The following is a 22,541-nucleotide window of genomic DNA, read 5'->3' as shown; positions in this document are numbered from 1 at the left end:
CACCGTACAAGACTTGGAGGGAGGTAGATCCGTAATGAAATCCTTGGTGATTTGTGTCCACGGGTAATCAGGAACTGGTAACGGAAGTAAATGACCATAAGTTCTCCTCCTGGGGGTCTTGTGATGGGCACATATGGAACATGAATACACAAACCTCCTTACATCTTCCCGTATGGAAGGACACCAGTAGTTGCGAGATAATAGGGCCCAAGTCTTACGAATGCCAGCATGACCTGAGAAGAGAGAACGATGAGCCCATCGTAGGAGTTTGATGCAAAGAGGTGCAGAAATGAAGGTCTTGCCTGGAGGACAGGTTCTTTTGATCTGTGTTGCTGCCAAAATTCGACTAGGGTCCAGAATAAATCGGGAGAAAAATAAGGACCATCTTGCTTGTCGAGGATTTAGGCAGCGTGCAGTACATAAATATAGCAAGTTCTTGTGATCAGTATAGATGGTGATAGGAAACTAGGCTCCTTCTAGGAGATGCCTCCATTCAAAAAGAGCCAATTTGATGGCCAGGAGCTCCTTGTCACCGATACCGTAGTTCTTTTCAGCAGGTGACGGGAAAAGAATCCGCACGGATGTAGTTTACCGGTAAAATCTCGTTGAGAGAGTACTGCCCCCGTACCTACAGAGGATGCGTCCACCTCTAGAATGAACGGGCGAGAACAGTCAGGTTGTTGGAGGATGGGTGCTGAGGAAAAGAGAGATTTTAAGGTAGCAAAGGCTTGGGCGGCCTCTTCAGTCCATACTTTGGTATTCGCAGATTTACGGGTTAAGGCAGTGTTGGGTGCCACCAAGGTCAAGGTAGAGTATCCTTTAATGAACTGGCGGTAGTAATTGGAGAACCCTAGGAACCATTGTGTAGCTTTAAGGCCCGAGGGTTGAGGCCAATCTAGTATGGCTTTTAACTTGGTAGGATCCATTTGCAATCCAGTGCCGGAGATGATATAACCTAAGAAAGGAACTTGTCTCTGTTCAAAGATACATTTTTCTAATTTACAATATAGATGATTCTTTCTAATACGAGACAGAACCTCCAAGACATGTTTGCGATTTGATACTAAGTCTTGGGAGAAGATGAGGATATCATCTAAGTAGATGACCACGCATTGATATAATAGGTCTTGAAAGAGTTCATTCATGAAACCTTGAAAAACAGCCGGGGCATTGCACAACCCAAAAGGCATGACCAAGTATTCAAAGTGTCCGTCCCGAGTGTTGAAGGCTGTCTTCCACTCATCCCCCTCCTTAATGCGCACCAGGTTATAGGTTCCTCTGAGGTCCAATTTAGAAAAGATGGTAGCCCCCTTTATACGATCAAACAATTTTGAGATTAGTGGTAAGGGGTACCGATTTTTTACGGTGATGGCATTTAGGCCTCGATAATCAATGCAAGGGCGGAGGCCCCCGTCTTTCTTCTTTACGAAGAAAAAGCCTGCCCCAGCAGGAGGAGAGGATTTTTGGATAAAGCCTTTTCCCAGATTATCTTGGACATAATCCTCCATGGCCTTGGATTCAGGAACGGAAAGTGGATACACTCTGCCTCGGGGTACTGGTTTGCCAGGAATGAGATCTATGTTAAAGCCCCAAATTCTATGTGGAGGGAGTTTCGTGGCCTCCTGTTCACAAAAGACATCGGAAAAGATTTGGTAGGGTTCAGGAAGGAGTGCCAAGGGTAACCTCCTGTGGCATTTGGGATCCTCCTTGGGAACTACGTTTGATAGGCAATGATTAAAACAATGTTGTCCCTAAGATAAGATATGGCCGGACTGCCAGTCCACGTTAGGGGAATGGAGACAAAGCCACGGAAGTCCAAGGATAACCGGATTAGTAGATTTATGGCTTACGAAGAAGGAGATACTCTCCTGAAGTACTCCAATCTGAAGACGAAGAGGAGTTGTGCGTAAAAAGATGGATCCTTCAGGAATTCTTCCCCCATCGATGGCTAAAAGGGAGATAGGTTTTTCTAAAGCTTGCGTGGGGATGGAGAATTGTTTTACCAAGGCAGCAGAAATGAAATTCCCAGCAGCTCTGGAGTCAAGGAAGGCGGACTGAGAAAAAGTATATCGTCCAGACTATAAAGAAATGGGAATGGTGACACAATCATTGCTATAAGGAACTGAGGGAGACGGGATAAGGAGGCCTAACGACACAGTTCCCGAACACATTAGGCCCTGTAGTTTCCCGGACATTTGGGACAAGAGTTCAGAAGATGACCGCTCTCTCCACAATGTAAACATAACTTGTTCCGGAATCTTCTCTCCCTCTCTTTGGCCGACAGGCGGGTCCTCCCCAATTGCATCGGTTCCTCGGGAGGAAGAACAGGTGTCTGGAAATTAGGAGCCAAATGGATCATACTACGTCGAGATTGTTCCCTGACGGAATTACGCTCCTTGAAACATAAGTCAATCTTAACGCAGAGAGAGATGAGATCGTCCAGAGATGTAGGGAGTTCTTGGGACACCAGCTCGTCTTTAATCCAATTGGAAAGACCCTGCCAGAATGTGGCCACAAGAGCCTCGTCGTTCCAATGCAGCTCAGAGACCATAATTCTGAAGTGAACCGCATACTGATCCACAGACTGGTTGCCTTGGCGAAGACGCAATAACCCGGTAGCTGCGTTGGAGACCCTTCCTGGTTCATCTTCTTGAAGGTGGACAGGAAGGTGGAAAGGTTATGCAGGATGGGATCATCTCTCTCCCACAACAGAAACGCCCATGCTAAGGCTTGACCAGACAGCAGCGAAATTACGTAGGCCACCTTAGTCTTCTCAGAAGGAAAATTCCCGGGTAACAGTTCAAATTGAATGGAGCATTGGTTCAAGAATCCTCTGCAAAGTTTAGGGTCTCCATCAAACTTAGGCGGATTAGGAATCCGCAATTGGGAGGAAGAAGCTGCTGCTTCAGGAGGAGGGTCCGGAGCCGCACTCACTGGTGCAGGAGGTCTGGCGGCCACTAAGGTGTTCTGAACAACGTCCAGCCGGGTAGATAAGCTCTAGAGGAATTTTAAAAGTTGCTCTTGGTTCCTCTCCTGTTTGTCCATTCTTCCCACTAAATGCTCCAATAGATCTTTAGCCATTGGATCCATGGTCAGAGGAAACTGTTACGGATTACTGGATACACTACAAATCTTGTGAGGTGGGTGGTAGAAACCCTCTTGGGAGGGCTTACCTTGGACGTTTGCGCTTGGTTTTGTTGATTTGAGGGTTGGTGCTGCCTTGACGGTTGTTCCGGGTGTTCCAGTTCCGGTTGTTGTTGGTTGTTCTCTTGTTTTTTCCGTGGCGCAACCTGTGATGGAAATAAGATGGGGAGTGGGGGGGAGAGGGAGGAGAGAACAGGCGAGAAAGTGTACACGATAACAGCTAGAGCTGTGGCTCTGCTGCAGTGGGAAATGTTTATAGCTTTTTTTGCAGTTTTTGTTAACAGCTCTTTTGCTTTGGTTTATAGCTCTAATGCTGTGTATACTATGGTGATCTAAGGAGTTCTCAGAGTTAGTAGCTCTATGGGGTGTGGTGGGCAGGGGGGGTAGTTTTGCCCTGAGTGGGATTGGGGTTAATATATAGCAGGTGTACTGCTAGCTTGTGTGGAGGCTTGCTCTTCTATATTTTTTTTTAAATACAGCTAATGGGTGATCTAGTGGAGTAAGTTTGTTTTGGATTGTCTTAGAATGGTGTTTGTAAATCTGAAATAATGGTGTGGTGAATGCAATTAATGTAAATAATGTGAATGTAATGGGATATGTGTAATGGTATGTGCTACAGTTAAAGTCTGGGCTCTGCTATGTGTGGGGATAGAGATGCTATAAGTGAGGGGGATATGTGTGGCTTAGGGCTCAATGTAGTGCAGATGGAGGGTGTTATAGAGTTTCTGCTTACGTGCTCTTAAAAGGGCAGTTATTGTGGTGCTTTGTGTGGGATGGCTTCTCTGGGCAGGTTACCTCGGGTAGGCGACTGTCTTCTGTAGGTTGGCTTTGGAATGTGTAGCGCTGGACGAGCGGTCTGGGTGGCTGCGGCATAGTGGCTTACTTCCGTTGTTCCAAAAGCCTCACTTCCTGTTTTGTTGTGGAACGCACAGGCGCCTGTGCGTTCCACTGCAGTGTTGTGTTCTCCTCGTTTGTAACGCTTGCCTCTGGAGTGCTTGGACCTCTCGTCGGATAGCTTGTTTTGTAGAGGGGCTTCTCCGCATTCAGGTTCCTTTTGATCTGGATTAAAATTCTTTGTGTGGTGTCTTAACCAACGCGTTTCGTCCGGAGACTTCTGTAAAAAAATACAGAAGAGCAAGCCTCCACACAAGCTAGCAGTACACCTACTATATATTAACCCCAATCCCACTCAGGGCAAACCTACCCCCCCTGCCCACCACACCCCATAGAGCTACTAACTCTGAGAACTCCTTAGATCACCATAGTATACACAGCATTAGAGCTATAAACCAAAGCAAAAGAGCTGTAAACAAAAACTGCAAAACAAGCTATAAACATTTCCCACTGCAGCAGAGCCACCGCTCTAGCTGTTATCGTGTATACTTTCTCGCCTGTTCTCTCCTCCCTCCCCCCCCCCCACTCCCCATCTTATTTCCATCACAGGTTGCGCAACGGAGAAAACAAGAGGACACTACTGATCTTGATTAGCGCTGGCTTACCTGAGGTGCAGAGTCTAACGGTCTTCCCGGTATTCACCAAGAACCGCTGCAAGGTGGGATGGGCTTTGCTGCCAGGAGCCGCAGGTCGCGGTCCTCAGGTTTGCCCCAAGATGTAGTACAGCGGAATAGGAGCAAGATGAGAATGGTCGGACAGGCCGGGTAGGTACACAGGCAGGCAATGCAGACACAATCAGAAGGCAATCTCGGAGTCAATCAACCCGGGTCGGTACACGGGTCACAAGAACAGATGTATGGTTAGCTTGCCAGGTCGGTACACAGGAATGGCAGATAAACGTATAGAGAGAGAGGCGTGGGACAATCCGGGTCAGTAGTACAGGCAATCAGGAAGGTCAGCAAGCCAGGTCGGTACACGGGAGAAACGGAATCCAGAAGGGTTAGCAAGCTGGGTCGGTACACAGGAGGTCAAGCACACAGGAAGCAGGAACAAGGAGGACACAGGAATCAGCAGCCAGGAACTGGTAAGTTGCTCTGACACTCACCAAGTGTAAGAGCTATGCTTTTATACTGTGTCCACTTTTGAATTCCCCGCCCTAGGTGCGATCATGTGACCACCCTGGGTAGCGATCATGTGACCGCTGAACCCGGAAGTCCGGCTTCCGGGTCCTACGGAGCGGCGGGGGAACGCGGAGAGGTAAGTATTCGTAACACAATCACATCTCTTAGTTTGCATAACAAATTGTCAGCTGTATGCCTGTTAGTGAAGCCAGTGATTCAAAGAGTGGCCTGCCTGTGACAAATGTTACGTAGTGGTGTAAATGCTGCTGCTGTTCCTGCTGGTGAAGGTGAATGACCAACCCAGTGGGCTGTCACAGTCATATAGTCTTTGGTTTGACCACTTCTACTTATCCACATATCTGTGGTTAAGTGGACAGTGGGCAGAATGGCATTTTTCAGCGCAATCTCTACATTTGTACACACTTTTGGTATAGTTGTGTAATAGCTTTACGGGAAAAATGGTGTTGCGATGGAATTCTGTAACGTGGACTCAAAACCTCAATTAACTGTGAAAAACCAGCTGTGTTTATTGTGGATATTGGGCGCAGATCTAACACTAACATGGCAGCCATGGCGTCTGTGATTCGCTTGGCGACTGGGTGACTGCTGTCATATTTTCTTCCCCTAGCAAATGATTGTTTCACAGTTAATTGTTATAATGTAGGACTGCTCTTTTTCTTGGACTTCCTCTGAGCTGATGTTTCACCCCCAACAGCAGCAACAGCAGCAGCACTGGGACTAACGCTTTCTTCAGAGGAATCAATTATAGTGCAGGAGTCATCCAGCCTTAATAAGTGGGATGCAGGGCTAACTCCGAGCGCTACTGAGGATATTAATGAGGATGGTGTGGTGGGTGTATTTTATAGCCCTCGGGATGTCGGTGATCAGAGGGTCCTAGCTGATGATGGAGTGCTTGTAATTTTTTGGGAAGTACTTTCAGCTTTTCTCAACACTTTGCCATGAACTCTTGTTAAATGGCGTTACATAGACGAGGTTCCAAGATGGTTAAGGTCCCTCCCTCGACTGACTGTGGCTTGACATACACTAAAAATGGCTATACAATTGTTGTCTGGATTTGGCTAGAAATAATTCCACACATAAGAAGTGGATTTATTTGTTTTATGGCCAGGCATGAAAATGGCCTTTTTCTTGTCACATGCCAGAACTGCTGCCACTGATGCAGGACTTACACAAACAACCTCATCCTCATCAACATCCTCATTAGCGCCCTCGTCGCCTACACAAATCTCCCCCTCATCCTCTTCTAATTCCAAAGTGGCACCCTCAATTGGTGTATCACCGGCTACACTCTGGCTGTTCAGGCTCACATCAGCAGAACTGCTGAAAGGACCCTTCTTTATGGGTACACTAACAGAATGCTCGCGATTAGACATACCACTGGTGGATGGACTCTCCACAGGGATTCTTGTCATTTATGATTCAGAGCATACATTATCCTCTAATGCCTTACTGTTTTCTTGCAGCTCGGCTTTGATGCGTAACAGTAGTTGTGCACCACTTTGAGACTCCAAATTACTTGGTCTTGTTTGGTCACGAGTGACCGTAGAAGAAGAAGTCTCTGTAACATTTTTGGATCTGCCACTAATAGAGAAAGGCGAAGGCTTCATTCTTTCTTTGCCACTGCGTGTGTAGAATGGCATGTTGGCAATTTTTTTTTTATCAGCATTTAACTTTTCCTCAGTTTCACTTCATTTTCGCTTCAACATAGTAATTTTTTTTGGGGTGTGTGTTTTTGTCCCTGATTTAAAAAGACTATGTACTTTTACATCGCCTTTCTCAGATGACGTTCTGTGAACACTACCATCAGGACTGGTGACAGAACCTGGTTGCTGATTCTGCTCATATGTGGACTGCTTTGAATCCATTTTAATGAGCCGATATAACTTGTAGTGCAAAATATTGTCTTATATAGATACTGCTGACAAATATGAGTTTTTTGGACAGCCAGAAAAAATAGTGTCAAAAACTGGGGAATATTGGACATCCCAAATCACTTGTAGTGCAAAATATTGTCTTATATAGATACTGCTGACAAATATGACTTTTTTTGACAGCCAGAAAAAATAATGTAAAACACTGGGGAATATTGGACACCCCAAATCACTTGTAGTGCAAAATATTGTCTTATATAGATACTGCTGACAAATATGACTTTTTTTGACAGTCAGAAAAAATAGTGTAAAACACTGGGGAATATTGGACACCCCAAATCACTTGTAGTGCAAACAAATTTTAGAAATACTGCTGACAAATATCACTTTTGACAGCCAGAAAAATTAGTCTAAAACACTGTGGAATATGGGAGACCCCAAAGCACTTGTAGTGCAAACAAATTGAAAAATAAGCCTCCTCTATCCTCCTGTCTTGCTGCTCTAACAATTGCAAATAGATTTTGATTTAATAATAATAGAATTTAATAGATTGGAAATGAAAGAATAATAGAAAGAATAAGGTGTACAATTACTGCTCTGTCCCTGCGCTAATACAGCCTCTGACCTAACCCTGCTCTCTCCCTCTGCCAAATGGCGATGGATTGCTGTGGAGGCTGGTATTTATGCTTTTCAAATCTTGCGAGAACCAAGCTCAGAAATACGAATACGTCACGATGACGTTTTGCCTCGATTTCGATTCCAAATGGGCGGGAGAGTACCGAGCCTGCTCGGCTAGGCGAAATTCGGATGAATTCGGATCTCAGGGAACTGAGCCCGCCCATCTCTAATATAAAGTACTGTGTTCACAATAGTTTAAAAATTGAGACCTGTCAGCAGTGAGGGCTTGTAAATAAAAATCTAGCCGTGAATAAAGATCTTGCCATGGTCCATGATTACCACTAAGCAGCAAAGTATTATTAAATATGGTCACTCAAATATGGCAATGTTCATGGAGAGGTAAAGATGTTCAAACACACAGATTAGCTACCATCTCACTAAATAAAGCTTAGGAATAGATGGTTGAGAGCATCAGCAGGAGAGGGTCCAAGTAACAACAACAAAAAAAAATCCTTCTTATCGCAACAAATATTACATAATGCACAATAGATACTAATGTAAATTACTGAAATTAAGGGGCGATACATTATTCAACTACAAAAAAAAAACTGAACAAACTAAAAATATCATACAATACAATCTTCTGCTTTGCTAGTCAATGCAGTTACCGTACCCACCACTATGACATGCTACAGTAAAATAAATTTGCTGCCCTTTTGGCCGATTATTGACCTAAAACACATTTATCTGCATATTCTGTTGACCAAATATGACAACTACCACTAATCATACAGTGTCTCTGCAAACAATCTATTTTACAAACTTCAAAACAAGGAAGCCCATAGGTTCCCTTTCCCCCCTTCCATGTCAATCAATCCTGGAACAACCTACCCAAGAACAGTAAATCCTAACAGCCCCATTTTCATTTCTGTCTTAATTTATCCCTGTTTTGCGTGCTGTATAACTCCAAGGCTCTGTGTTCAAATGCTTTCATCCCAAGTGTGAGGCATTTAGTATTTATTGAAGACAAAAGAGCATTAGCTACTACTATTTCTTAAACCTATACTATTCCGATCACCCCTTTCTGTCAACAAGTCTTGCCCAGCATTCATTGCAAATTGATAGGCAGAAGAACAATTTGACAAAATAATCTATACTTGAAATAACAGAAAGACACATTGGTGGTGATGATGGAGGCTAGACAGCAAGGATAAGGACTGAGAAAGGTAGGAGATAAACAAGTGACCAGTAACAGGCTGGATAGTATTGGTATCCGAGTAAGACCTGTAATGTAAGTTCTAACAGGCAGGGTCCTCTCCACCCTATGTCTCAAATTCTTACCCTTTTTGTCTATCCCATATGTCCCTGCTGTGTCTTACGCTGAGTTTTTGTGTGAAATCACTTCATGCATGTTCAGAAAGTGGGCCTTGTGTGATTCTGGTACTTACACCTGCTGGAGGCTGGGGAGGCGGGAGTGGGAGGGATGTACACTAAAAGTGTGTTCACGCAAATGAAGCTCATGCAGACCTGTAGAAACACACCTATTAGGAGGCGTATGTTTTGCCCCTGCTATTGGGCAGGCACATATATAGTAGCAAAGGTCACATCAAAGTGATGAATGTGCCTAGTGTACCAGCCCTCCCTCTTCTTAGCGAGTATAGAGACTCAACTTAGCTAGTGTTCCTATCCAGCATTCTAGCACACCCATCTTACCATAAGGCAGTTCAGTAGGTGGCATTTGCAGGTATGCAAGGAAATTAATGATTAACTAGATGGTCATTTAATATTCCAAACGCCTTCTTGAGGAAAGTACAACCTAAATTATATTTCCTCAAAATATTGCTTGCCAAATAAAGCTGAGCTACAACACTATTATTTGCAACTAGTCTCTGACTAGCAGAGCAAAATGTCATTGTAGGTAACATATTTGTAATGCATCTCATAATAACAAAATGTCACGGCTGCATGTCAAAGCTTTACTGAATTTCAAAGGCTGCACTGCACAGATAGGTCAACAAAAATATTTTTATATAAGATAATAAAATTAGAATAAGTAAGCTCAAGTGGCCTTTCAAAATGTTTTTTCCCCTCTGAACTTGGAGTGTAAGAAAATTTAAAACATTCACTTGCACTCCCCAGTTATATAAATGTCATTACATTCCCCTCTTTCCTTGGTGTAATGTGATGTACATGGTTCCTTGTTCAGCACAATGACGCAGTGTCCTGTGAGATGACTCCATTGTACAGTGTGGTGTCCATGAGGGTAGAAATAGGAGAATTACATTGTCAGTGGTATTGGAGCAGGAAGGAGCACAAGGTATGATGATCATTTAATATGTACCAACATGCTCTATTTTTTAATAAAGGGATATACATAACAAATATAATTTTGAATGCATTTGAGATTAGTCTTAAAAATGAGGTTAAAACTAAACTTTGTGTAGTTAAATACTATGAAGCCAAAAACTTTTCAAGTTAACTTCATATTGATAAACCATATCTAGAGTTGATATTGTGCTGGGGCAATATGGTGGTGTCTAAGAGCACTGGGGTCATGGATTTCATTGCAACTAGGACCCTAAATAAATAAAAAGACTAATGTAAGTTTCTGAAATCAGTACAATAAAATAACCTATAAAAAAGAAAAAGAAAAATGTAAAATTTTCAAAATAATGGCAGCAAATAATCAGCAAGGGCAGGGGTGACACATGCATTTGCCAGGCCCTCAAGCAAAGTCACCCTCCAGTAGGCAGCAGGCAGAGGCATACACAGTAAAGCTCAAACAGGGGCTGAACAGTGTGAGGGCTGGCACAGTGGATGAATGGGCATTGTACCAGAGGAGCTAATGGGAGGGGTGCAGATCCAACAAATAGGAGCCCTGGTCTATCTGGGGTGCCTGGGCCAGAGCTTGCGCTGCCTGATGTATTTTAGTGTTTCTTTTTATTGTCTGTCTGTTTTATAGGTGATTTTGTCTTTATTTGGTGGGGTTGAGGGAGGGAAGCTCTGCTTGTGAGTCGCTACCCAGAGTTGTATTCCATGACAAAGAGCCTGGCAGCAAATCAGATCAGATTGTAGAGTACGGGCCACAGAGCTTTTAGTCTTGTGAAATGATATAATCTTTGTTTTGCAAGATTAACAGGTTTCCTGCTAACTCTGCAGGAAGCTGCATGGTGCCATGCTGATGGTGATGGTACTGCATGTCTGCAGAGTGGGCTGTGGGCATGATGTGGCTGGAGATGGCATCATGTGGCTGGGGAAGGCATATTATATTATAATTATGTATTATATATTAAATGATCTGTGTCATGTAATGTGTTCATGTATTGCTCTGTTTTCCAATGGTGCACATTGCAATGTATGGTTTTATTTGTAGGAGGGTATGAGGCAGCCTATCACTTCTCACATGCTAGGTACGCCCATAAAGAGGTGCAGCCCCAGCATGGCTGTGCATTCGAACATGGTGTGGCCATGCCCCCTTAGGATTCATTGCACTGCTTAGCGGCAGTGCACAAACTCTGTTCTGAGCATCTATGGATGCTATAATAGCATGAATTCACATGTAATTCAATTTGTGATACTGCAGATCAAAGTGACCAATACAATACTGTAAGGACCATAAAATTATACATTTACTGGTAAAAAAAAAGGTTGCAGGGGATCAATTGTATATATAATTTCCAGAGCAAATTCGTATCTCACCAAAAAAGCAGGGACATTCATTTAAACCACATTCCATGAATTCCACAAACTCATCAGAACTGGTATTATACTAGGCACATATTCTTTAACAAGTTAACCCGTGCATGATACTCATGCATTCTAGTCAAATCAAGCTACTTAAGGTCTTAAAAAGGTTCTTGTCATGCATTTGGACCTAGCCCAGGCCTCCTCAGGGGAAGAGCATTACTTCCCAACGCAAGCGCCCTTTTTAATGTGTGTTCATGAGGTAAAATTACCTCACGAAAATGAGTTTGAGCCCTCAACTCGTAAATTTAGCCTTTACTACCCCTCCCACAGGGGGAAGGGGGGATGATGGAAGTTAACTGACTTCACTATTCTAATATTTTTGTCAAATAATGTCAGTATACCAAATTTCAGGTCAATTGGATGAGCCCTTTCTGAGAAAATATTTTTTTCCACACACACTAACACACGCCGCTAGACTTTTGCTTTTATATATTAGATAATGCTAAGAATTTAGTAGGTCAGTGTATAACTCCGCCCAGCAGGTGGCGCTGCAGCTTGTTTTTTTTTCTACACACAGACTAACACACGCCGCTAGGCTTTTATATTATAGATCCCTCAGAAATCATTCTTATGGATATCTTGTGCTTCCTCCCCATAATCTTGTTTATTAATAGATTATATAGACCTCATTGCTCTTATTGATTACTGTGATCTGTATTACCATAAATGAGAACATTTATGAACACTTTGTGTAGTCAACCATACTGTTAGGGCTGTATGAACATTTAATGTAGGTGTAATGGTCTCATAATGTGATCTATTATTTGTCATCAAAGGCAAAATGCAGCCATTCTGAGATCATGGATCACTTGTAAATAAGGATAATGCTACTGAAATTAATATGTACTCATTAGGAATTATACACAACTTTAAATAGTACAGTACCATATACAAAGTGGGATCTTTTGCTGTAAAGTGGTCTTGTCAAGCCTGTTTCCTATAGTATATACAGGGTCATCTTTCCATTGGGCACGATGGGCAGGTGTCCGGGGGCCCCACAGGCAAGGGGGCCCCATAGATAGGGCTCTTAAGTAAAATAAATAATCCTACAAAAAAAATAAAATCCTGGAAATATATCTATATCTATCTATCTATCTATCTATCTATATATATATATATATATATATATATATATATATATATATATATATATCTATCTATATATGATACACATTTATAGAGGTAGGGGCCCCACTGCACTGCTTTGCCCAGGGGCCCATAATGTTGTTAAGGTGGCCCTGAGTATATAGTGTCATATACTCCACCGAATCCTCTTTTTCAGTGTCTTATAAGTACCCATTTCTAGGTTAAGCTAATTTTGCTGCAGTGTTCAATCTGTCTTTGCTTGTACAACTCCTCAGTATATCACTGTATAGTAAATTTGCATTCCGCTCTTGAAGTGAAACTTAATATTCTTAGCAAACAAAATGATAAATCCTATAACCCGACTGGGACCATAATGAGCAAGTTTGCAGCAGTTTGCTGTGCTTTTGATCAATAGCCCCCATCATGTCAGCAGCAGGCAAGCCTCTGTCTATCTGATATTCTGTTCTAATTTTAACACTTAGTCCACTTCCACAGTTTTTACAAAGACATGTGTGTCCAATTTTCTTGATTGTGTTTTGCCTGATCAATATTAAATCTAATTTACAATTCTGTCCCCTGTGAAGCTTGCATATGTTATGTCAACATACCTTAATGGCTTTGGCTTCCAGAGCAGCCTTGTTAGCTGTTGCCTCATCTGCTTCAACTAAACTTTTAACTGCTTCCACTTCCAATGTCTCATCTGCAATAATGTTTACCAGCTCCACCGTCTCGCTGCTTCGTTCAATCAGCATAGGCTTTAGCTCTGTCAACTCTTGTTGCATGATTGCTATCTGATGAGCCAAAAAATAAAGACATGGAACAGGTTTGAAAACAAATATTACAACAAAATATCACACCGGCCTTTTCCAATTAATGATCTCTGTTCTTGGTAGGAAAACATTCGTTTTATAGGGATATCTTTTAACGCTGGGTCTAATAGTAGATTTCCTGGTTACAATGAAAAGCACCTTTATCATTTCGAACATTTTGACACAATTTAAAATAACGTCCAGATCAATTATATCCCACTTTTTGTGTTTTTATAGTTCTAAAAACTATAAATGGTTAAAATGGTTTAAAATAGGCCAGGGCCGAAAAGTATGCCCACAGACTTGGGACCTATTGTATGTATTTGAGTTGCACATAACCTAAGATACATGCAAATGAAAACACTGTGTGAGTATGCTGCCTCGAAAAGATACAGATATAATTTCCTCATGCTGTTGAAGTAAAGATACACCGGTCATTATTATCATCATCATCTTGATGACAGTGATGACTGCAGTTAAAAAAGAAAAGCATGGCTACCTAAAGTAATTAACCAGCACCAGTACTATAGCCTGAGTTTATTACTACCAATGTAGAGGGACAACAAGCAAAAGCAGTGGTGTGGAGGGAGGGTTGATAATGGGTTTATGGGACCACTCAAGATAAAATGCAAGTTGGTTGCAAAATGTCACAGGGGTCTTCTATCCAGATCTTTATTTTATTGGTGTGATAGTTCAACACAATAATATGACAAGCAACTTCAATATACAATAATATAGACCAGTATACATACTATATAGTGTGGCAAGGTTAGGTAACAATGTCTGTGAGTGTCCGATAGGAATAGAAAGCAACTCCATTCTATGTAGTAGTAGTTACTCTTAAATATTTCAGTGCAGTTGAACGCTCAGTTTAAAGATAAATTCATTGGTTTCACTATTTATGAAAATATCAAATGTGTTTAATCACCATGGTGACTTCATCAGAGATACAGCTCTGATATTTCATACACATTCTCCACAAACTCTACCTCCTTCCAATTTTCTTACATTTATAGTTGGAACAAGGATTTGAGCAACACCTTCATGGTCAAGACTTGTTTAAAGATATGGGGTGCTACAATATTTGTGTTACCACTAAGGACACTAAAGACATTAAGAAGTTCAGCCCTGTTGTGATCGAGATATGTAAACTAGATGCTGGATTTCTCATCTTGGTGTTTAGGGTGATAGTTTCTTGTCAATAATAAAGCTCTACTAACTGACAACACCCCTAGCTCAGAGGTTAACTGCTCACAGCCTTACAGGTCTCAGATTCAGTCTCAAAAGTAGAGTAGATGGGATTAAGAGAAGGTAAAGCATACAATTTCAACCAATCTAAAAAGGCTATGAGTTGGCATGGCATCTTTGCATACATCTCTTATCTAACAGATCCAAACAATGCATGCATTTTCGTTCACCCTCTCGGGAAAAGACATAATTTTTCATCACTTCAAAAGATCCAATGTAAAAGCAGCAGTCAGCTCATATACAGCTAAATTGATAATAAAAAAAGGCCACCACTGATGCCCAGTACACTCTAGAATAAAATGTTCTCAAACTGTGTTTCAATGTTCTCAACTAAGCAGCACAACTGATTGTAAAAGTAAACTGTTTTGCATTAAAGAAGTAAACATTCAATTATGTTTCTTTAAACCCCTGCCCATTCTAAAATGTTGTTTCCCCTTACTCCTCTCTCAGTGCAGAACTGCAGTCAGAAGTCCTGCCTTAGAAACATAATTTCTCACTTATCAGCATCCCCCGCTGTTTGGCTCACGATATCACACAATTAACTCTGGACTTAAAGGTGCCCTGCAGTAACAATAAATCACTCCCTGCAATCCCAAGGTAGAGATATATATCCAGATCCATTTAACAAGCCAAGGGTCAGAAGTGGCGAAGACAGCAGAATAATTTAAACAATTTGTTGAGTCAAACACTGATAACAGAACAGGTCAGGATATAACGCACACTAGGTCAAGCATGAACTATCACCAGCATTGGTATGAATCCAGAAAGAGGTTTATAATGGCAGCAGTACCAATCAGAAATTGCAGGATGGTTAGCTGCATGGGTGAGGGGAGTGAATGGATACCTAAAGCTGCCAGACTGAGAGATGAAGGAAACTTGTAACTATTTATCTAGCAACCAGCTGAATGTCAGTAAACTGCAGGAATGATCCTAAACTGAGTAGTAGCAGTAATTGCACAGAAAACAGATCAAACAGGAGAGCCTTATTTCTTAACATTAATGGTCATGATTGAGTACAACAACTTTCAAACCCAGACATGCTTTCGTAAACAATATTGTACGACACTTAAATGCTTTTTCCTGATTTTATGTCATACCGTTGTTTTATATTTAATTTCCTACAGCTGCAAATCTACCCACTGAAAGATTTTTGTATGTGTTTGAAAATTTTAATACAAAGATAAAAAAAAATCATGGGCACTCTTCTAAACCCAGAGCTGCCGGTAACTATTCAAATGATTTTTCTACTTATTAATCTCACAAATTTATTTGGATATTTTGACCCATTCCTCGTTAAAGAACAGGTTCAGGTCATTGATTTTTGTATGGCACTTTTGTATGAACTGCTTGTTAAGGTCACTTGTCAAGTGTTATGGGGCATGACAAACATTCTGTTAAGCCTCTGCTTATAGTTAGATACCCTGATATTCTCATGTAAAAATTGCTAACATATTCTTAGTCAAATGATTGTGAGCCATCTGGGTCCTGAGGTTGCAATTCAACTGCAAGCCCTGATATTACCAATGTTTTAATGTTGTAATGCAATGTTTATTTTATATAATTTTAACATTAATAATTTTTTATCTTATCAGTCCACAGAACATTTTTCCATTACTTGTGTAGATCATGCAGGTTGTGTTTGATAAATAAGTGGATTACAATGGTACTTTTAGGGAACATTGGTTTCCTCCTTGTTGTCCACTAATACACCACCCACCCCCTAGCATTTTCCTTGTAGTGAACTCATGAACACTGACATTATTTGCTATTCTTGTATCATTTGTTATTGTAGTGTTTTGTTTACCTGCTGGAAAGACTAACAATGATGTTGCAAGTACTTCATTTGTGCATTATCCACAGGCCCGGCGCTCCCATTAGGCAAGGTTAGGCACTTGCCTAGGGCGCCGGGCTCTGGAGGGCGCCACAGAATACTAAAAGACTTTAAAACTGTGCGGTGACCGCTGACCATACCTGTCACGGCCGCCGCACAGCATTCAGATGCATGGGGAAGGGGGAAAAGGCTATTTTGTCACCACCGCCGCCTCTCTGCTCCGTCTCCTCCCCTCCACTTACTAGTGTCAGTGAGTGGAGGGGAGGAGACGAAGCAGAGAGGCGGCGGTGGTGAGACAAGGTAAGGAGAGGAGGGAGGAGGGAGGTGATTTTTGCGGGGGGGCGCCGCTTTTTCAAAAATGCCTAGGGCGCCGTGGACCCTAGCACCGGCCCTGATTATCCACCTAACCATGGCTTGATGGAGTCCAAAGAAGATTAATTGCTAGGTGCTTTTTCATGTCAAATGCACCATAAATTACCCTGGCGGCTCCCTAAGCCGTCAGCAGAATTCAGCTTTAAAGATTACCGTACTAATAGTAATTATGCGTACTATTACTGCAGTAATGTTAATAGTGAGTAGTCTGCTTTGCTTTTGGCAGTAATGCGCCCAATTGAATATGCCACTTATAAAGAAATCCTCAGGTGGTAGCCTAAGACTTGAGGATGTTTTTTGAATGTCATGGAAGTGGTAAATAGATTTGAATGTCCGAGGTAAAACTTTGCCATTTGAATCCAGCTGGATAAATAAATGAATTCAGTGAATGTTTGTATATAGTTTGTAGGTTTCAACATGGGAACAGTTGATTACCATGATTGATAGCTGGTACATTGTGACTTTCTTACCCACAGATATGTAAATACGGAACAATACAGTGCCTATAGAAATTTATCATACCCTGTCACAATCATTACCTTTTGTCAGATTACACCATAGAAAGTGAAATAAATGAAATCAAACTTTGTCCAGCTTTATTTACACATTTTGCCTTACAGCATTCAACTAACAAAGAAAAGGCAACAGTTTTGAAAATTAATAATAAATAATAGCTAGGGGCCTGATTCATTAAGGATCTTAAATGAAGAGGATTCTTATTTCAGTCTCCTGGACAAAACCATGTTACATTGCAAGGGGTGCAAATGAGTGTTCTGTTTTGCACATAAGTTAAATACTGATTGTTTTTTCATGTAGCACACACATATTAACTTTAAATTTCAGTGTACAAATAAGCTATCAAGTATTTGTGTGCTACATGAAAAACAGGCAGTATTTAACTTATGTGCAAAACAGAACACTTATTTGCACACCTTGCAATGTAACATGGTTTTGTCCAGGAGACTGAAATAAGAATCCTCTTCATTTAAGATCCTTAATGAATCAGGCCCTAGAATAGCAGGGTTGAAAAAGTGATCAGTTCCCTGATTTAATAGTTTGTAAAGATACCTTTTACTGCAATTACAGTCATCAGAATGTAATTGCAGCAAAATGTATCTGTCTCTACCATCTTTGTGTTCCTAGATTGATAAGTATTTGCCCATTCTTTCTTGCAGAATTGTTCAAATTCAGTCAAATTTCGTGGTGAACGGTGATGTCCTGCTCTCTTCAAGTCCATCCACAGATTTTCTATTGTATTTAGGCCAGTCAAGGACATTCACCTTCCTATCCTTAAACCACAGTATTGTTTCCTGGTGGTATGTTTATGTTCGTTGCCATGCTGGAGGGTGAACCACATGCTCATCTTCAGCTGTCTAGCAGATGGCCTCAAGAATTTGGATCTAATGGCCAGCTTCATCTTCCGTTCAACCTTGATCAATTGAACAGTCCCTGCTAAAGAGAAAACACCACCACAACATAAGTGTTTTTTTTTGCAAAACACAAATGAGACTGAGCGTGGAACTTTTACAGAAGAGGCTTCTTTCTTGCCACCATGCAATACAGGGCAGCTTTGTGTAAAGTTCTGAGATAGTTGTCACATGCACAGACTGACCAAACTGAGCCATAAAGATTTATAAGTCCTTAAAAGTTGCCATTGGTCTTTCAATAGTTTCCCTGATCAATATCATCCAGTTTGGATAGATGGCCCAATCTAGGCTAGGTGTTGGTGGTGCCATACGCTTTCCACTTCTTTATAATGCTTAGAACGATGGTCAGAGGGAGAGTAAAAGCCTTTGAAATCTTTGTGCATCCTTCTCCTAACTTGTGCCTTTTCACAACTTCATCCTAGAGCCCTTTTGAAAGCACCTTTCCAACAGTGAATTCTCAAGATACGGAAAAGTAGTTACAAACAATAATTGAGACATTTGATGGGTGTGTGGATTGCCAACACATTGTTTCTGAATGTCTTATAGTAAAGAGAACTATCTCAACATATAGATGCAATCAATGTGTAAAAGAATACGTTTTTTCACACTACTACCGAGCGCCTCAATCGCATGAATAGTCTCAAAATACGGAATAGTTGTTATTAACCAGATTTGAGTAATTTTGTGTGTATGTATAGTCTACACATCATCTCAGAACTTCCCATTGTCACTCACCGGACTGTGAGTGCCATTTCTCCTGTGTTCAGGAACCGTGGCCGTCCACGGTTACTGATCATAAAAATTTGTTATATTTACAGTCTGCTCAATGTTTGAATCCTCGTCAAGCAAGATGGTCTCTTTTCTTTTCTCGTTTTGAACTAATCATAACCTTCAAACCAGCTGCAAAAAATAAAAAAGCAGAGGCCCTATCTCGAGCTTTTGTGACGTCCTCAGACGTTGAAGATGGTCCTAACCACTCTATATTAGACCCCAAATGTGTTTCTGTGGCTGCTTCTTCCACTAAGGTGCTACCATTTGGGAGAACCCTCGTGCCTCCTGCTCTTAGGAAGAAAATCCTTTCGTGATTTCACTCTTCTCGTTTTTCTGGACATTCTGGTGAATGCAAGACTTTTGAAATTCTTTCTCGAAGTTACTGGTGGCCTTCTATGAGGAGAGATGTCAAAGATTTTGTGGCTGCTTGTGAATTGTGTTCCCAGTTTAAGACTCCCCGCAGAACTCCAGCGGGTTTGCTTCAACCACTACCCATTCCTTCCAAGCCGTGGACCCATATTAGTATGGACTTTGTTACTGATCTTCCTCCTAGTAAAAAGTGCAATACTATTTGGGTAGTGGTGGATAGATTTTCGAAGATGGCACATTTCGTTCCTTTGACCGGTTTACCTTCTTCATCTACTCTGGCTGATTATTTCATCAAAGAAATCTTCCGTATTCATGGATGTCCTTCCAAGATTGTTTCAGATAGAGGAGTGCAATTCGTTTCCAGATTCTGGCGGGCCCTCTGTAAGACCTTGGGTATCCGATTATCACTCTCATCCTCCTACCATCCTCAATCAAACGGACAAACCGAAAGGGTCAATCAAGATCTTGAGACTTTTATAAGGATGTTCTCTTCAGCCAACCAAGACAACTGGGTAGATTTGCTTCCATGGGCTGAATTCGCTCATAACAACATGTATCATGAATCATCTTCTAAAACTCCATTCTTTGTGGTTTACGGTCACCATCCGTCTTTTTCGGAATTTCCTGCCCTCCCTCCCACCCAAGTTCCTGCTGTAGAGACTGTCAGACCTTCAAAAATATTTGGTCTCAGGTCAAAACCTGTTTAAAGAAGACATCTGCCAGATATAAGTCTTTTGCAGATAAAAAGAGATGGGTTATTCCACCACTTAAAATCGGAGATCGTGTATGGTTATCAACCAAAAATATTCGTTTGAAGGTCCCATCTATGAAGTTCGCTCCTCGTTTTATTGGTCCATATAGGATCATTCAAGTGATAAATCCAGTTTGTTTCAAACTTCTACTAACTAAGAACCTTTGTATTTCCAATGCCTGTCACTCACCGGACTGTGAGTGCCATTTCTCCTGTGTTCAGGAACCGTGGCCGTCCGCCATCCTGAGGGTCTGCGCATGTGCAGCTCTTATGAAACCTTCAGTACCTGTTGCTTTCAATTAATTGGATGATCAGGCAACCCTCCCTATTTAAACCACCTGTGATCATTACCTAGTTGCCTGATCTTGGAGTCTCATTCCCCATGAGCCTCTGAAGGTGTTCCTGTGTTTCCTTGTGTATTCAGCTCCAGCTGATTCCTGTCTTCTACGATTGTGGTTTCCAGACCACTTCAACTCTCCTGTGTTCATCGTGTATGCACTTAGCTGATTCCTATCTGCTACTGCTGTCGGATCTCAGACTATCTCAACTCTCCTGTGTTCATACTTTCCATTGACTTTGCTATTGTGTTGCATATCCGTCTGGACTGTGTTGTGTTCATCTCCGGAGTCTTCCATCTACTGAAGCTATTGTTACTATTGACTTTGTTTCCTATTACCTGGATCTCTATAGTGACTTTGCATACTTCAAGCAGCGCTTGTGAGTTATTATTGTATTGTGGTTATCATCGTGGGATCAAGTTCCGTGTGCCGCCCGTGTATCCTCTGTATTCCATTCATCTCCTCGTGCCCCTCCTCACATATATATAGCAGTGGTACAACTTGCTGAACGCAGACCACTGACTCCTGTTTCCCATTGGCACCAGTTTCAAGTATCCTCTCACATAAGCAGTGGTACAACTTGCTGTACGCAGACCACTGACTTCCCCGTTACCTACTTGCACCTGGAACCCATTCCTTCACTATAGACAGTGGTACAACTTGCTATACGCAGACCACTGACTTTCACTACCTCCTCTCTACTCCTGGACATTCCTCCTCACTATAGCAGTGGTACAACTTGCTGTACGCAGACCACTGACTCTCCTCACGTTTCCTTGTCCATCTGGTTCCTCGTGTTCATACATCTAAATCATTACCAGTTGCTGCTAGTCATAGATTTTCCTTGAGCATTCTCTCACCTTCTGCTGATTCTCCTGTTCCGTTGTCACCCTGCTACCAGAGGACCATAGTACCAGCTATATTACTCTGGTAAGAACATCATCTGGTGATATCCTGGGCAAAGACTCCTAGTGCCCGTGACACCCATTCAGTCTTTTGTGTATGTGTGACCTTTTAATATTTCACTGCATATTGTCTGGTTGGATACTACATTGTATTATTATTAATAAAAGTTATATTTTAATGGGGCAGGAGTGCTGACAGGTCCTTCTTTTTGAACATTTGTTCATTCTCTCTTTTTGGTATATGCGGGACCAGCACTCCCTTCTGCAGGACGGATATCATTATAAAGATTATAAAGATTTATAAATAATGCATTCAAGAGATTGGCTGATGCAGGAGGAGTTCCCCTAACCCCTAGTGCAGAACATACTCTATCTTGCTTTGTAAATACAGCTGGACAACGTTTGATTTCATTTATTTCAATTTCCAGGGTGAAATGTGACAAAAGGTAATGATTTTGTCAGGGTATGATTATATTCTATAGTCACTGTCACTGAGATTATATGTAGTCTTTCATGTATATATTTCAAAATATATAGACAACTCCATTGTTAGTAAGCTGTATTGAGCATCTTGTTGTAATTTTGCTGGTGTACACATTATACTGGACTTGATTTGCGTTTAGAACAAAGAACATTTTTTCCTCAAAAACAGCTAGGTAGGTGTGTTTGCATAATGAAATGTAATTAAATCAGCAGCAGTAATGCAGAGAAGGAGACAAAGAGTCCTATCGATAATTAAGCTAACTACCCTATCAGCCTTTGCTATACAACAAGTGGGATAGCCCCCAAACTCAGGATTTAGTGGCACCAACTAGCCCCTCTTATTGACAATCATTGTGAGATGGGGAATAAAAAGAGGGAAGCTGGAGAAATGGGGCATGTTAGACTAAGTAGGAGTTACGGTTCCATCAGCCGAGACCAGGATCTACAAATAGTCGACCGTGTGAGCTTATACCCTATGCAAGGAGACACAGAACTATTCCCTGGACATTTGTTTGAAATGGTTGTATACTATCATCTATCTGTGACGGCTACCAATATCTTCTGCCTAAATCAGGAAAATCTATTGTCGACACTGTTTCTGAGTTTCAGGGCACTCATCTGGTTGTACAATTGCTGCGATCTGATGCAGTCCTGTAAAACTACCATTATAAATTGCATTTGTTGGCACTATTTCCATTTACCTGAGTGTATCAAAGTGCCCACAAGAGGATACAA

At 41.6% G+C, this 22,541-nt stretch overlaps 1 protein-coding gene across 1 annotated transcript in view; it reads right to left on the bottom strand.

Moving 5' to 3' along the window:
- The window catches only part of LOC142150794 (dynein axonemal heavy chain 3-like), a 947,133-nt gene that overhangs the window by 237,392 nt on the left and 687,200 nt on the right, over window positions 1-22,541 (bottom strand). Inside the window, 1 exon segment of the mRNA XM_075205980.1 lies at window positions 13,111-13,293. Coding sequence (XP_075062081.1) covers window positions 13,111-13,293 — 183 coding nt within the window.

The sequence above is a fragment of the Mixophyes fleayi genome, chromosome 4 (genome assembly GCF_038048845.1).
Source record: "Mixophyes fleayi isolate aMixFle1 chromosome 4, aMixFle1.hap1, whole genome shotgun sequence".
NCBI classification, from domain to species: domain Eukaryota; kingdom Metazoa; phylum Chordata; class Amphibia; order Anura; family Limnodynastidae; genus Mixophyes; species Mixophyes fleayi.
The sequence above is the reverse complement of the archived record's forward strand: the minus strand, read 5'-3'. Positions and strand labels throughout refer to the sequence as shown.